This window comes from Passer domesticus, chromosome 15 (assembly GCF_036417665.1).
Source record: "Passer domesticus isolate bPasDom1 chromosome 15, bPasDom1.hap1, whole genome shotgun sequence".
Taxonomy (NCBI): Eukaryota; Metazoa; Chordata; class Aves; order Passeriformes; family Passeridae; genus Passer; species Passer domesticus.
Window position 1 is genome coordinate 2208074 of NC_087488.1, and position 15243 is coordinate 2223316.

A 15243-nucleotide genomic window follows, 5' to 3' on the forward strand; every position below is an offset into this window, starting at 1 on the left:
GTGTGTGTGGCTCTCAGTGCCTGCAGCTCTGTGTGTGTGCACAGTGTGTGACCAAGCACGGTTGTGTGTGGCGGTGAATCGTGGTTCAGCCGTGCACAGCCAGGTTCAGCTGTGCGTGGCTGTGTGTCTGTACCGTGACCCACAGCTCTGTGTGTTTGTGCGCTGCTGCACCGCTCTGTGTGGCTGTGCAGGGCTGTGCACTCCTGTCTGAAGGGTTCTGATGGCTGCACGTGGCTGTGCACAGGTTTGCACAGATGAACACGGCCGTGTGAAGCTGTGGGTGTTGTTGTGCAGGGCTGTGATTGGCAGTGTGTGTGCTTGTGCACAGGTTTGTGCAGCTGAGCAGGGTCCTGCAGGGCTGTTGCAGCTGTCCTGGTGAGCAGGGTTGTGTGCAGTGGTGCCCAGCTGTGCACAACCGCCTCTGCACGGCTGTGTGTGCATTGCCATGGGCAGCTGTGCCAGCTGTGTGCAGTTGTGCAGGGTCCTGCATGGGTGTTGGCACTCCTTCTGGGCTGTGCATGGATTTGTGTGTGGCTACTGCTTTTGTGCACAGCCCTGTGTGAGGTTGTTGGGGCTGTGCACACCCGTGTGGGGCTGTGCACACCCGTGTGGGGCTGTAGGGGCTGTTTGGGGCTGTGCACACCCGTGTGGGGCTGTAGGGGTTGTTGGGGGCTGTAGGGGCTGTGCACACCCGTGTGGGGCTGTAGGGGCTGTTTGGGGCTGTTGGGGCCCTGCTGCCTCAGCCGGGGTTTTCCTGCTGCGAGGCAGCAGCGACTGTGGGAAAATTCCAGGCGTTGTGGGGGGGCAGCCAGGCCCCGCAGCCCCTGCCCAGCCCCAATTAGTGACCCCCCCCTCCCAAGCAGCCCAGACGCGGGAACAACACCCGTTCAGAAGGCACAAAGGGCCGCAGCCCCCTGCCAGGACGGCCACATGTCACCGGGGATGCCACTGCTGTCACCTCCCCCCGTCTCTCCTCAGCCTTGGGTCAGCATTTGTGGGCTTTGCAGGGTGTCCTCCTCCCGCGGCGTTTTGGGGTGTCCCCTGAGGGCCTGGGGGGTCTGGTGGCCCCCGTGTCCTTGCCACAGGACCACCAGCCTCATCACGTCCCTCGGTGTCTCTGGGGCCGTTCCCAGCGGAGGAGAGACCCCAGCCCGTGCTGGGAATGGCTTTGGGGTGCAGGGAAGCAGAATTGGGATTCCCACTCCTCAGCGCTGGGGCCGGCACAGGCCCAGCCCCCCGGAGCCCCTCTTTGGGGATGAGCCAAGGGCAGGAGTGTTCCTGCCCCCGCCTCCCCCTGATTTGTGGGAACCGGGCGGGATGAGGATGCACACACACCCACACACGTGTTCTACCCCCAGACACACAGCTCAGGGCACTGACAACGCCAGATCCCATTAATCACGTTCCCGGGAGCAGCAGTGGGGCTCCAGCGGGGGGTGAAGCCGCCCCCAAACACAGCCCGGGGCTGCTCCCTCCCCTGCCGCCCCAAAGGGCCCGGCGTGGCCAAAGCGGGGCTGCGGGGATCACCCCGATTTTCCGCTTTCTGCTCTTTCTCGCTGGCAGGTGGAGCTGGTTAAAGCAGAAAATCCAGGGAAACCGGAGCCGGGGGCCGGGGGCTGCGGAGGAGGAGGATGGTCCGTGGGGATGAGCAGCTCCTGGAGCGCCCGAGCGCCCCTGCGGTGCTGCAGAGCGAATTCAATCGGGGGGCAGTGCCCGGGCAGGGCTGAGCCTCCCTGCCGGGCCCCTGGGATTTAGCAGGGGGGTGGCCGGTCCCTCCTGCCCCTGCCCCGGGTGCCCGCAGCATCTCGAGCAGGTGGCCGTGCGAGGGGACCGGTTGCGATGTGTCACTGGAGCCGAAGAGCTTTTAATCCTCCTCTTTCCAGGGCAGCTTCCCCCGCCGGGGCCGCGGCGGCTGCAAAGCAGCCCCGACCGCCAGGAATTTGTCGCTATGTGCTGGGAAAGCCGCTTCCCACCAGCTGTCGGCAGCCGGACGCGGGGGACGGGGTGAGGGGCCGAGGGGGCCCCGCTGCGGGCCGGGGTCCGGCTGCAGCCCCAGCATCGCTCCCCGCGCTGGGATGGCGCTGCCTTGCCTTTGTCCGGGTCAGAGGATGGGGCTGGAAGCAGACCTGGTGTCAGGATTTGGGGTACAGCTCCCCAGAGTTGTGGGGGTGTCCTCAGAATTATCGGGTTTTCGCTTCTCCTCTTGCCGAGGGCTGTGGGGTGGAGCTTCCTCCGGCCCCAAGGTGCTCATCCTGGACCCCCGGGGCTTCATCCTGAGTTTAAACTCCAGAGGCATCATCCTGACCCTAAGGGGTACCCCTGAGCCCCGGGGCTTTTATCCTGAGTTTATGGGGCTTCCCCTGGTCCCAGGGGCATCATCCAACCCTATGGGGCATCCTTAAACCCCAGGACCTTATCCTGGCCCTATAGGGCCTCCCTGAACCCCAGGGACATCACCCTGACCCCAGTGGGGGTCCCCTGGTCTCAGGGCCACCCCCGTGCCCCACGGCAGCCCGGAGCTCTGGGGTGCTGCCGGCGGGCTGGGCAGGCTGCCCGGGGGTCCCTGGGGGTCCCCACTCGGTGCTGGGGCCGCAGGGAGGGCTGAGCGGGCCCGGCCGCCTTTGTGCCTCCCCTTTGTGCCCCGCGATTCACACGTTCGGGCTTTCATCCGGCAGCCGGGGAGGAGGAGGCGAAGGGAGCAGGGGAGGGGGGAGAGGGGCTGGAGGGGGGAAATGGCGGGAAACGGCGACTCCCTTTGTGTGACAGGGACGGGGACAGGGACCGCGGACACCCGCCGCTGCCACCGCTCCGTCCCGAGGCGGACGCCCACCCACAGCGTGGCTGGAGGGCTCCGCAGTGCCCAGCAGGTTCCCGGGGTGTCTGGGGCCACAGTGGGGCTGATCCCACGGAATGAGGAGCCCCAGGGGCATCCCTGGGCACGTCCACACCGAGGGAGCTGCTCTGGGGCACTGCTCTCCGGGGCTCCCCCAAAGCCCACCCCGGGTGGGCAGGCTGGGGACCGGGGGGGCTTTTGGAGCAGGTCTGGCTGGATCATCCCCACCATGGCACCCACAGGCAGGGCCACCCTGCCCTGTCCTGCCGGGGGCTGCCACAGCCCCTCCCCGAGCCCCTCCTGACCCCCCCAGCTCCACTCGGTGTCCCCACCCCGCTGCCTCCCACCACATTTTCCATCCTGTGGAGGAAATATTCCCCGGGATGGAGTTTGTCTCATTGTGTTTTCACCCTTCGTGGCCTTGCTCTGTGCCAAGAGGCCGGGCAGGAATTTGGCTCGGCCGGGGCCGGACTCTGCTTTCGGGGAAACGCTGGGATGGCCGGTCCTGGAACGGCAGAGATCCCAGAGCTGTGGGATTCCATCTGCTTCCCTTGGGAAGGGCTGTTAGCCCCGTCTCACAGAGGGGAAACTGAGGCACGGGCTGCCAGGGTGTCCCGTGGGATGATCCCACGGGAAGTGTCGGTGCCCTGGCCGGGGCCCAGCGCCAGCCGGGGGGAGCGAGGGCGGGCGACCCAACCTGACAGGGGGCAGAGGGCACCAAAAACAGCCCGAAAACCTCTGTGCCAGAACACGAGCGGAGTAACAGCCCTTCCGCAGCAGCGCACCGAGCTGCTTTGGCCAAACAAACAGATGGGAAGAAAAACAAGAGGTTTTGCTGCTGGACACAGAAGTGCCGGATGCCTCGCGTTAAACGGCGACTTTTAGCCGGGAGGAATGCGCTGGATTGCGGCGGGGTCGGAGCAGCCGTGATTTACCCCCGCGCATACAGAGGATGCCGTGGGCAGCACAATTCCCTCTGCACCTCATTTATTGCTTTTCCAGCTTCATTTTTCCTCCTCCGCTGGGTTTCCCACTCCTTCCCCCTTCCCCCTGCCTCGCTTGGCTCCTGCTTGCTGCCAAAATCCAGGGGGATGCTGGCATCCTCCAGTGCCCAGCGTGGAGCTTCAGCCTCCCCAGGGCCAGATCCAGCCCTCACAGCCCAGGCCGGCCCCAAAATGGGGCAGTAAAAAGGATAAAATCAAAATATCCAAGTATAAAATTGGCAGTAAAGCATAAAGTAAGCAGCAAACTCTCCTCAAGGGAAAACATGTGTTGTGTATCAAACCCACCAGGATCTTATCACAGCCAGATCGTTCTATACACACACACATATAGATATTTATATTTAATTATGCTCCAAAGCCCACGGCATTCTTTGGAAACTTTTTTTTTGGCAAGGAAAAGCACATTGTGGTCAGCAGAGGCACCGAACACTCAGCAGCAGCTCATCCTGGCTGGTGCTATTTGAAAAGGTGTCATTGAAACAAAATGGGAAAGGTGTTGAGTACAAGCAGACATGTGGCAGGAGCTTTGCTTGAGTGGTTTGGGGGGCTCGAGGGGTTTGGGGGGCTCAGGGGCTGAGATTTCCTGTGCTGAGCCCTGTGGCCTCACTGGTGGGGAGGGAAGGTCCCCGGCTGGGGGTGCTGAGCCCCATTGTCCCATGGGTGCCCCATGTCCCATCCCTGCCTGGGGCTCCCGTGTCCCTCCCCTGACCGAGGGTTCTGTTCCCCGTCCCCACGCAGGATTCCCACGTCCCCTCCCTGTCCCAGTCCCGTCCCCTCGGCATTCCCAGGGGAGCAGGGCCGCTGCTGGGGCCGGAGGGGCAGCGGCGGGCAGGGCTGGGATGCTGGCGCGGCACAGTCGGGCACAATGAGGCCTTGTGGCCGGTGGCTCTGACGAGAATCAGTCCTGACAGCGGCTGCAGCAGCAGGGTCACCCACCCAGCACGGGGCCACCCGGCCCTGGTCCCCACACCCGGGGATCCCCAGGGAAAGGGACCCCACAGTGAGCCATGCTGGGGAGCACTGGGGTGCAGAACGTGCAAACGGCAATAAATCTCTCCACAGAGAGAGATGTCCAAGGATCAGGGCTGTTTCCAGCCCCGCGGGAGGCAGGGTCACAGCTGGAGCTGGCACAGGGGGGAGCAGTGCCTGTCGGTGACCGTGCTGCTCGGCTTGCTAAAAACAGGAGGCACACGCTACAAATACAGCTCAGTTTATAAAAAAGAAGTCACAAATTTGGTATCGTTATAACTTTAGTGCACATACGATGCCCCCCCACCCCCACGGTCAAAGATTCCCCGCGGCTGGCACGGCCTGCCCCGCTCACCCGAGGGCTGGGTGGCACGGTCACCCCTCCCTGCTCCCATGGCACCTCCCTGCTCGGCGCTTTGGTCCTGCCCTGACCGTGCCAAGGCCACCTCTGCCCCCCGCGCCAGCCTTCCTCCCACCTCACCGCTCCCCTCGCTCCCTTCAGCTTCTCTCCTCTTCCTCGGCATCCGCCCCGCAGCTCCTGCCCGTGCCAGGGCCAGGCTCACCGCTGCCTGCTCCCCCTTCCACCCCCAACCTTACAGATCCATCTCCTGGCCCTTCCACTCCCTTCTGTGCCTACCGTGTCCCCGGACCGGCCACCACGGCCACCCGCCCCCGAGCCCTGCCGGGTCCGGGGGTGCGGCTGCCCCCCGGTGCCAGACCCACTGTGCCCACAGCACCCCCTGAGCATGCAGCACCCCGGTCCCCTGGGAGCCCCGACCCCACGCTGCTGCACCCCTCACCCAGGCGGCTCCCTGGGCACCCTGGGCACGCACGCCCTGGGAAAATCCCTTCCCTTCCAGCAGGATTTTCCCAGAACCCCCCCAGCCCGCCGGCGGGTGCTGCCACACCCGTGGCCCGTGTGCCACGCTCCCTCCGGGCCCCGTTCCCGTGTCCCCGGGGGTGCTGCCGGTGGCGGCAGGAGCGTGGTGCCCCGGCGGGGCCGGGCTGCGCTCCCGGAGCCGCTCAGTCCACGGGGAACTCGCAGGGGTTCTGGCGTGTGCGCCGGGCCCCCTCGTAGATGCGCTGGAAGTCCCGGTAGCGGGGAGCGCAGCTCAGCCAGGCCTCCCCGAAGTGCAGCCAGCCCGTGAACAGGAAGGTGCCGGGTCCTGGCTTGACCCCGCAGCGCAGCGGGGTGCGGATGCTGCCCACCGGCCGCCCCGGCCGCCCGCCCGCCTGGAAGAGTGGGAATTTCTGCCGGTGGATGCGGGTGGCGCTCACCCCGATGATGGATTCCTGCAGCTCTGCGTCGTTGGAGACGCTCCGGATGCTGCCGCGGATGACTGCGGGGGGAAGGCAGGGAGGGGCGTCAGCATGGCCCTGTCCCTGTCCTCACTGCCGTCCTCATCCCCAGTCTTGTCCCCGTGCCTGTCTCCATCCCCATCTCCATCACTGTCCCCGTGTGCATTCCCATCCTCATCCCTATCCCAGTCCCTGTCCCCACCTACATTCTCATTCCCATCCTTATCCCTGTCTCCGTTCTTGTCTCATTCCCACTCCCACTCCTGTTCCCATCCCCATCCCCATCTCCATCCCCATCCTCATCCCCATCCCCATTTCCCACCCCCATCCCCATCCCCATCCCAATCCCATTTCCCATCCCCATCCCATCCCATCCCATCCCATCCCATCCCATCCCATCCCATCCCATCCCCATCCCATACCATCCCAATCCCATTCCCATCCCATCCCCATCCCATCCCATCCCATCCCATCCCATCCCATCCCATCCCATCCCATCCCATCCCATCCCATCCCCATCCCATTCCCATTTCCCATCCCCCTTCCCCATCCCTAGCAGTGTTCTGCACAGCCCAGCCCAGCCCAGCCCAGCCCGGCCCAGCCAGCCCAGCCCGGCCCAGCCCAGCCCAGCCCAGCCCAGCCCGGCCCAGCCAGCCCAGCTGTCCCAGTGCCACTTTCGGGGCCACCCCGGTCCCCGAGCCCCGGGGCTGCACTCACCAAAGTCACTAGTGCAAATGGCCATCAGGATCTCGGTGTCATTGCACGGCCGGCACGCACCTGCGAGGCCAAGCACAGCCTGTCACCCCCCGGGGGACAACACCCACCCAGCCCCTCCTCACCGCTGCGGGCACGCGGCAGGGGCAGGGAAACTGAGGCAGGCGAGGCGCTCACCTTCGGCGCCGAGGCTGGCGGTGGGCAGCGCGGGCCGGGCCAGCCAGTCCCCCCGCAGCTCGTAGCGGAAGGCGGCGATGCGGCGGCTGATGTCGGGCTGCGGGGTGGCCTGCAGGAACAGAGCCACCTTCTCCTGGGGCAGCCAGCTGAAGCAGCGGGCGTGGGGCCGGGGGGCCTCCGGCAGCAGCAGCTCCAGCCCCCCCTCCCTCTCCAGGTAGAGCTGAGCCCCCCGGAAGGTGCCGGTGGGTTTGATGCAGGCGGTGACGTGCGGGGGGCTCCTGCCCTTGACGGCGGCGCTGGTGGGGGGCAGGCGGGGGGCCAGGCGGAGGCGGAGAGCCCCCGTGGGGTACAGCCACTCCAGCGAGCCCTCGGCACAGTGCAGGGACAGCTGCTCCACGCTGCCAGCCTCCTGTGACAGCCCGCTGTGGGGCACAGCTCCTCGTCAGCCGGGACCCCCAGGTGACAGGGAGCCCCCAGCCCGTGTCCCCCGGCACAGCGGCTCCCGAGCAGCCCCTCCACAGAGGTGTGCGAGATGGCCACAGGCAGGAACAGCACCAAACCCTCAATGACTTGGACTGGGGTTCAAGCACGACGTTTTGGGGTGCTTGTGTTCCCCCAGCACCTTTTGGGGGGGGGGGCGAGGGGCGCAGCAGCACAGCCCCCTTCACACCCAGCGCGGGCTCCCAAAGCACCCCCAGAGTGCCACAACCTCGGGGTCACCTGCTCCCACTTTGGGGATCCCCGGGGGATGCTGGGGTCCCACTCTCACACACGATGCCTGGAGCCGCTCCTTTCCCGCGGCACTGGGGGGGGACAGGCCTGGACGCCAGCCTGGGGGGAGCGGGGACAGTCGGGGGCTGCTTTGTCCCTGACAGGACGCTGGTGGCTGCGTGGCCCCCGTGTCCCCCCAGGCCCCCGCGTGGGGCAGCCCCTCTGGCGGGCCCCGGCTCTTTGTTCGGAGTCCGGCGCCTTCGGGCGATGCTTAGGGCCCGGCCGGGGGCCGGGGGTCCCGCCGGCCGCGGGGATGGGTTTCACGGGTGGGGGGCTCGGGGTCCTGGAGAGGCGCGGAGCCCCGCAGGGGGACCAGCATCCCTGAAAGCGGGGGGGAGCCGCACCCAGGGGTGAGGAAACTGAGGCAGGCGCAGGTTCCCAGCGTCCCACCCGTACCCTCCCCACGGATACGGGAGGGGTTCAGCCCTGAGGATGGAAGGGGGGGGTGGGAAAGCAGACTCCCCCTCCCCCATGAACCTGCCCGATCCGGGGACCAGCGTGTGCCACCCCCGCCCGCCCGGCGCGCCGCCCCCGGGGCCGCTGTTCCCGGTGCGGTGTTCCCGGTGGGGTGTTCCCGGTCCCGGTGCTCCCGGTGCCGGTGCTCCCGGTGCCTACCTGCCCCTCCAGCTGCACTGGTCCGCCGCTCCGCCGCCGATGGCCGCCCCCAGCCCGGCCAGGCACAGCGCCCGCAGCGCCCACATGGCCGCGCCCGCGGCGGCCCCGGGCGGCCCGGCCCGGCCCGGCCCTGCCCGCAGCGCTGCCCGCACCGGGGCCGGGGCCGCGGGGACGGGGGAGCGCGGCCGCCACCCCGCGTCGCGCCCCGAACTTTCCGCCAATGGCGGCGGAGGGGCGGGCACGGGAGCCGCCCCCGAGCCCCCTCCCCACCGCCGGGGGCACCGGCGGCCACAGCGGCGGCATCCCCGGAGCCCCCCGGGGCTTCTCCGCAGCCCGCGGCACGGGGGACACCGGGCGGGGACACGGCTGAGGCGGGGGACAGGACCCGGAGCAGGGCTGGGGTACCCCAGGGGTCAGATCCGCCCCCGGGGGTGCACCCTGAATTCTGTAGGGCCGTGTCTGTCACAGCCGCGGCTACAGCACCCCGGGCTGGGAACACCCCAGCGGCCGGGAACACTCCACACTGTGCACACCCCAAACTGTGCACACCCCAAAATGTGCACACCCCAGCTGTGCACACCCCAAACTGTGCACACCCCACACTGTGCACCCCAAACTGTGCACACCCCACACTGTGCATCCCCCAAACTGTGCACACCCCACACTGTGCACCCTAAACTGTGCATCCCCCAAACTCTGCACACCCCAAACTGTGCGCACCCCAAACTCTGCACACCCCAAACTCTGCACACCCCAAACTGTGCACACCCCAACTGTGCACACCCCAACTGTGCACACCCCAAACTCTGCACACCCCACACTGTGCACCCCAAACTGTATACCCCAAGCTGTGCACACCCCTGGCTATAGACACCCCAGGCCAGGTGCACCCCAAATTTGCACAGCCCGGCTGCAGCCAGCCCTGGCTATCGACACCCCAGCTCTGCACAGCTGGGCACAGGCATAGCCCGAGCTGTGAACACCCCAGCCTGCATCCCCCAGAAGTGTGCACCCCCAGAACTGTGCACCCCCAGAACTGTGCACCCCCAGAACTGTGCATCCCCAGAACTGTGCACCCCCAGAACTGTGCACCCCCAGACCTGCACGCACCCCAGGACATGCACACCCACGGTCACGGACACCCCAAGCCATGCACACGTGGAGCACTCCAGGCTGGCTGCACCCCAATCTGTGCACACCCCCCACTACAGCCCCCCTGGTTTACACACCCCCACCCCAGAACTGTGCACCCCAAAAGTCACACACCCCCAGCGCTGAGCTGCACACAGCACGGGTCCCTGCACCCTGAGTTCTGCACCCCAGGCTCTATACCCCCCAAATTATCACACCCCAACCTTTGCACAACCCAGCCCATACACACCCCAGGCTACAGACAACCCAGGCTATGCAACCCCACACTGCAACCCCCTGCCTTACACCCCCCAGAACTGTGTACCCCCAAAGTTACAGCCCCCCAACCTCCTTATAACCTCCCCCCACCAGCAGCAGCGTCCCCCTCCCCACGGAGACATTTTCTGACCGGGGGAGCCCAGGCACGTGGCTCCGGGCCTGGCACGGGGGTCAAGCACATCCGAACCCCGAATTTCCCCGTCCAAACCTGGGCATTTCTTTCCACCCCCTCCCTCCCAGCCGCTATTGTGCCACCACTACAGACCCCACCATTAATTAAGTTTCCATCCAGTGACAGCCCGCCAAAATGTTTGAAATAAACACGGAACAATTGGGATGGGATGATACAGGCCGGGAACAAAGTCCCCGGCCAGAGGGTGGAGCGGAATGGAAATGAGGGATTGTAAATTGGGATGGTGGGAAGAAAGAGAGGAAGGGGGGAAGAGGAGGGGGAGGCAGGCTGGGAGAGGAGGATTCACAGCCCTCCGGCCATGAAATGATGCTGAAAGAAGTCATGCTGCTGGAATCCGTGGCAAATGAGGGGCCGGAGGGGCAGTGGGTTAAGGTGGAGCGGGTCGGGATGTCGGGGTGTCGGGGTGTCGGGGGGCTGGGCTGGGGGTCGGCTGGGCGGCTCTCTGCCCGCTGGCCCCGTGCTGAGCCCAGCAGCAGCTGAGCCCGGGGTGTGCCGGGGGTGGCTGGGTCGAGGGTCTGGCTGTGCCCCCGAAGGTCACAGAGACCCCGGCGTGGCGGGGACACGGTCCCCGAGCCGGTGACACAGTGAGGAACGGGCTGGGCTCGGAGCTGGGCAGGGACCCCAGCAATGGCTTTGGCCGGGTGCCGGGGGCGAGGAGGCACCAAGGGAGGCGTGGCACCAGAGGCAGGGTGACACCAGGCACTGCTGTCCCCACGCAAGGACCTCTCCCCACCGAGACTGATCCCCGGCCCAGCGGGGTGCCCAGCACCCTGCGGGGATGTTCCCTTGGGACATGAGGGGATGCAGGGAGGTGGGCACGGTGCCACCGCCCCCGCGGGCACACGGCAGCGCCTGCCCTAATGCCAGCTCCCCGGGCCCTCCACAGCCCCCGACCCACCTTAACTGGTGTTACCGGAGAAACCCCGGCACCAGCTGCGCCGCCAGCCCTGCCTTGCCTCGCTCCACGCGGCCGGGGCACGGCCACCGGGGGTCCCGGAGCCCCTGTGGAGCAGCCACGGCAGCCGGGGCTGAGCGGGAGCGGCTCCCGCAGCACCCGCAGTGGCCTCAGCCCTCGGAGAGCCCGTGGGGCTGGGCACCCCTGGGCACCCCCCGAGCAGCCAGCCGTGCCCGGCGCTCTGTGTCCCCCGTGTCCCCTCCTTGTCGCTGGCTGCCGCAGGGTGCTGTCCCCGTGGCACTGGGGAGCAGGGGGGCTCCGAGTGCCGCCGCCCCCGGGGTGTCCCCGCCGCCGGGCCCGCTGCGTGTCCGCTGGGCCCGGGGCCGCGCAGGGATGCTCGGGCTCGCAGTGCCCTCTGGTGACCGCGGGCACGGCGGCCGGGAGCCGCCACCCCCCCGAGGGGACCCGGGGGGCTCGGGTGGGGCTGGGGAAACGCGTCCCGCAGGGAGCGGAACTTCAGCTCGTCCCCAGCAGCCCCCGGTGCCACCCCTGCCCCGGGCGGGGACACCTCACACCGGGCCGGGCCGCTGCAGCCCCGCGGAGCACCCACAGCTCCTGCAGCTACCCCACAGAGCCATTCCTCCTTTTATCCCATCCGAACGCATCCTCTTCCAGCTGAAAACTGCTTCCCCTTCTCTGCCTCCACCGTTCCTGGAGAAAGCCTCTCTCTGTCACCCTTCCAAGATCCCTCAGGTACCACCAGGGTGCCAGAAGGGTTCCTCCAGGCTGGATGGCCCCAGCTCTCCCAGCCTTTCCCCAGATTCTTGCAGCCCCCTGAGCATTTCCATGTTCCCTCTGGACCCGCTGTGGCTCATCCAGGATTGCTCTGTCACTGCCACTCACGGGGCACTCCTGCAGGAGCTTCCTTTGCATTTGGACGATCCTGTCTCTTCCTGCTGGGCCACCCCAAAGTTTTTATTTCCTGGGTATCTCCCCCCAGCACTCCTGGAGTTCTTGGCAGGTCCCTGGGACATCCACGGTGCCCACAAAATGTCCTTGTGGGGTGGCTCTGGGCACCCTCCAGGCTGTGCCACGGGTGGGGATGGCATGGGCAGGAACGCTCCAGGCTAGGCTGTGCCCAAAAAACCCCTCCTGGAAGGGCAAAGGGACATTTGGGGCAGCTGGGACCGTGGAGGGCTGCTCAGGGGCAGGGTGTCCCCAGCCTGTCCCCTCGCAGCTTCCCATCCCCCCCGGCTGTGGGGGGAGCTCTCCCGCCCTGCCGAGCGCCCGCAGGAGCTGCGGCTGTGGGAGGCACCCACCTTGTCTTAAAAAATAGCTCGGGAGCCTCAGCTCAGCTCCCAGCCCGTCCCTGGGGACGTGCAGGGACAACCCGAGCTCCTCTGCACGGAACCCAGCTGGCTTTGTCCCCTCTCAGCGTCCCCTCTCACCAGACTCCCAGGATGAGGGTGGGAATGTGCCCTGGGAAGGCTTGGGAAGCTCGGGGGATGTCAGGAGGGGATGCAGGAGGGGAGGCTCCTCAGGGCAGGGCAAGGTGGGGATCCCCAAAGCAAAGATGGGGTTCACACCTCAAAGCAGGGGTCCACATGGAAAGGAGGGGATGCCATGGCAAGCTGGGGTCACCACAGCAAGGTAGGGGTCCCATGGCAAGGTGGGAGTCCCATAGCAAAGTGGGGGTCCCATGGCAAGGTGGAGGTCACCATGGCAAGGTGGAGGTCACCATGGCAAGGTGGGGGTCCCATAGCAAAGTGGGGGTCCACACTAGTAGCAGAAGGTTCCCATGAAAGGATGAGGCTCCCAGAAGCTGGAGGAGAGTCCTCATGGCTGGTTGAGAGTCCCCACAATAAGATGAGGGTCCCCAGAGTGAGAAGAGGGTCCAGTGGTCCCTGCAGCAGCGTGACCACCCCCATCTCTCTGTGAGGGTCCCCACAGAAGCCTGAAAGCCCCCATGTCCTCACCCACACGTGGCCTGGGTGGGGGGAACCTGAGGGGGAGCCAGAAGCTCGGCAGGGAAGAGCTCTGAGCTCTGCCGGGTCAGCAGAGGGGCTGAGCCCGGGGGGGCAGCGGTGACCCCCGGCTGGACAGACCCCCCTGCTCCCCCCGCCTGCATCCTGCGGGGCAGCGAATGGAGCTGCCTATTGATTCGCAGCCCGGGCTAAAAATAACTTTCAACTCTTCATCCCGAGCTGTGAAAATCCCCCATTGCTAGGCGACGGGTTACCGGGAGACAGCGGCGCTAGGCGACGGCGGTTGCTGCGGCGACGGCCCCCGGCGCACTGCGGTCCAGCCCGGCCGCTCCCGCCGGGCCGCCGTGCTCCAGCGCACCGGCAGGGCTCGGCCCCGGCTCCCAGCGCCGCGGGGACACGCTGGGTGCCAGCCCCAGCACCCCGGGCGCTGCAGGGGAGCAGGAGCTGCGGGAGCCGTGTCACTTGGCTCTCGGCTGCTGGCTGGGGACAGTGGCCCTGTGGCACTCGGGAGGGACAGGCCTCGTGGAGCAGGGGGCTCAGGGGGTTTGTGCTGCTGATCTGTGGCTGCAGGGTGAAGTGGGGTGACCAGCACCCAGGTGTGGGTGCCCCCCGGACTGGTGGCACCCCAGCTGTGTCCCCTTCCCCAGGGATGACACTGACACACGTGGAGTCTCCTCTTGCCCAGGGACGACTCCTGTTGAAGGAGTTTTCAGCCTTCATGGCACGAAAATGTCCCCAGGACATCGGGCCACAACAATTTGTCCCCTCTGAGCCCTGGAGGTGGCAGGAGTTAGTGACAACTGGCCTGTGCCAGGACCAAGGGGACATCAGGGACCATCCAGGGCCCCATTGTCTGCCATCCCCAGTGGCACCTGGCCTGCTCTGGGTGCAGAGTGTCCCCAAGGGCTGCACCACAGCTGCTGCTGGTCACTTCCCCTGGAACACCTCCCTGGGGACCGGGCACAGGGGGGACAGGGCACTGCTGGGGGACAGGGGATTGTGGGGAGAAGGACCTACAGCTCCTCGGGAGATGGGGAGACACGTGGCACCGGGATGAGGCCATGGATCCACACATCCCTGCAGCCACTGTCCCCTCCAGCATTTGTCACCCACTGGGCAGGGTGTGCTGAGGATGTGAGTGTGAGTGTGAGTGTGAGCACAGTCTCCTCCCCCAAGCCCCCTCCCAGCTGCCAGTGTGAAACCCAACCTGCCTTATAAATAATGGAAGCAGGAGGCAGGCGCGGGCTGCAGGAGCTCCCTCCCCTCCCCGGGGCCGAGCTGGACCCGCGGCTGGCGGGGCCGTGCCAGGGGAGGGCAGAGGGGACAGGCTCAGTGTGCCTGCTGCCCAGCTCCCCCAGTCTGGGAGCACTGGTGAAGCTGGGTGGGTGCTGGGACATGGGGGACAGCAGTGGGACAAGCCCCAGCAGGGCTCAGTGCCAGACGTGGCTGGGGCAGGTGGTTCCCCCTGGCACATGGGCACAGCGGCCTGGCCTGGGTGCCTGCTGCCCCTGGGGGGCTGGCACGGGGTCCAGTGTCACCACTGCACCCCAGGGCTGTCAGCAGAGCCTGAGGTGGCTGCCGGGGTGAGCAGGGTCTGCAGCAGGATCTGCTCCAGGATCTCCAGCCTGCCGTGCCCTGGTGGGGAGAGAGCCAGAGCAAGCATCCGTCTGTCCTTCCAGCCTTCCATCCACCCCTGAGTTCAGCCTTCCAGCCCTCCCTCCCTTCATGTCTCCATCCCTCCCTCAATCCCTCCATCCATGCTTCCATTTCTTCCTCCACCCCTCCATCCCTTCCTCTCACCATTCTTCCCTCCATTTCTTCATCCCTCCATCCTCTCCACCCCCTCCATCCTCATCCCTCCATTCTTCCCTCCATCCCTCCACCTCTCCATTCATCCTTCCCCCCCTCCATTTCTCCCTGCATCTCTCCATTCTTCCCTCCATTTTTCCATCCCTCCTTCGATCCTTCCACCTCTCCATCCCCCCTGCATCCTTCCATCCCTCCCTCCATCCCCCATCCTTCCACCCCTGCATTCCCCCACCCACCAGCCCTCTCTCCCTGCACACCCAGCTGCCAGCCCAGCCCTGCCCGTACCCCCCGCCCCATTCCCGTGTCCCGCACCCTCACCTCGCCTCTCCCGGAGCTCTCCCGGCACGCTCCATCACCGCTGCCGGTGGCCGTGTCCCTTTAACAGCCTCGCTGGTGACACGCGTGTGCGGGTGTGCAAACGCGCGTGTGCGTGTGCTCCCGGCTCCCGGGGCTGGCTGGCAGCAGGGCCCCCCTTCTCCATCCCCCCGGATCCGGATCCGGCCCCATTCCCCCCCTCCACTCCCCGCTTATTTTTCCTGTTGTTTGGCGGGGTTGGGGCGGGGGCCGGG

At 66.6% G+C, this 15243-nt stretch overlaps 1 protein-coding gene across 1 annotated transcript; it reads right to left on the reverse strand.

Annotated features, from left to right (window-relative positions):
- Positions 1 to 4170: 4170 nt before the first annotated feature.
- On the reverse strand, positions 4171 to 8586 carry METRN (meteorin, glial cell differentiation regulator). The gene is made up of 4 exons (XM_064390579.1): positions 8383 to 8586; positions 6997 to 7418; positions 6823 to 6882; positions 4171 to 6146 (listed from the first exon to the last, which is right to left on the reverse strand). Exons 1-4 carry the CDS (start codon positions 8466 to 8468, stop codon positions 5830 to 5832), a joined length of 885 nt encoding a protein of 294 aa, XP_064246649.1. The 5' UTR covers positions 8469 to 8586; the 3' UTR covers positions 4171 to 5829.
- Between the last annotated feature and the right edge of the window lie 6657 nt (positions 8587 to 15243).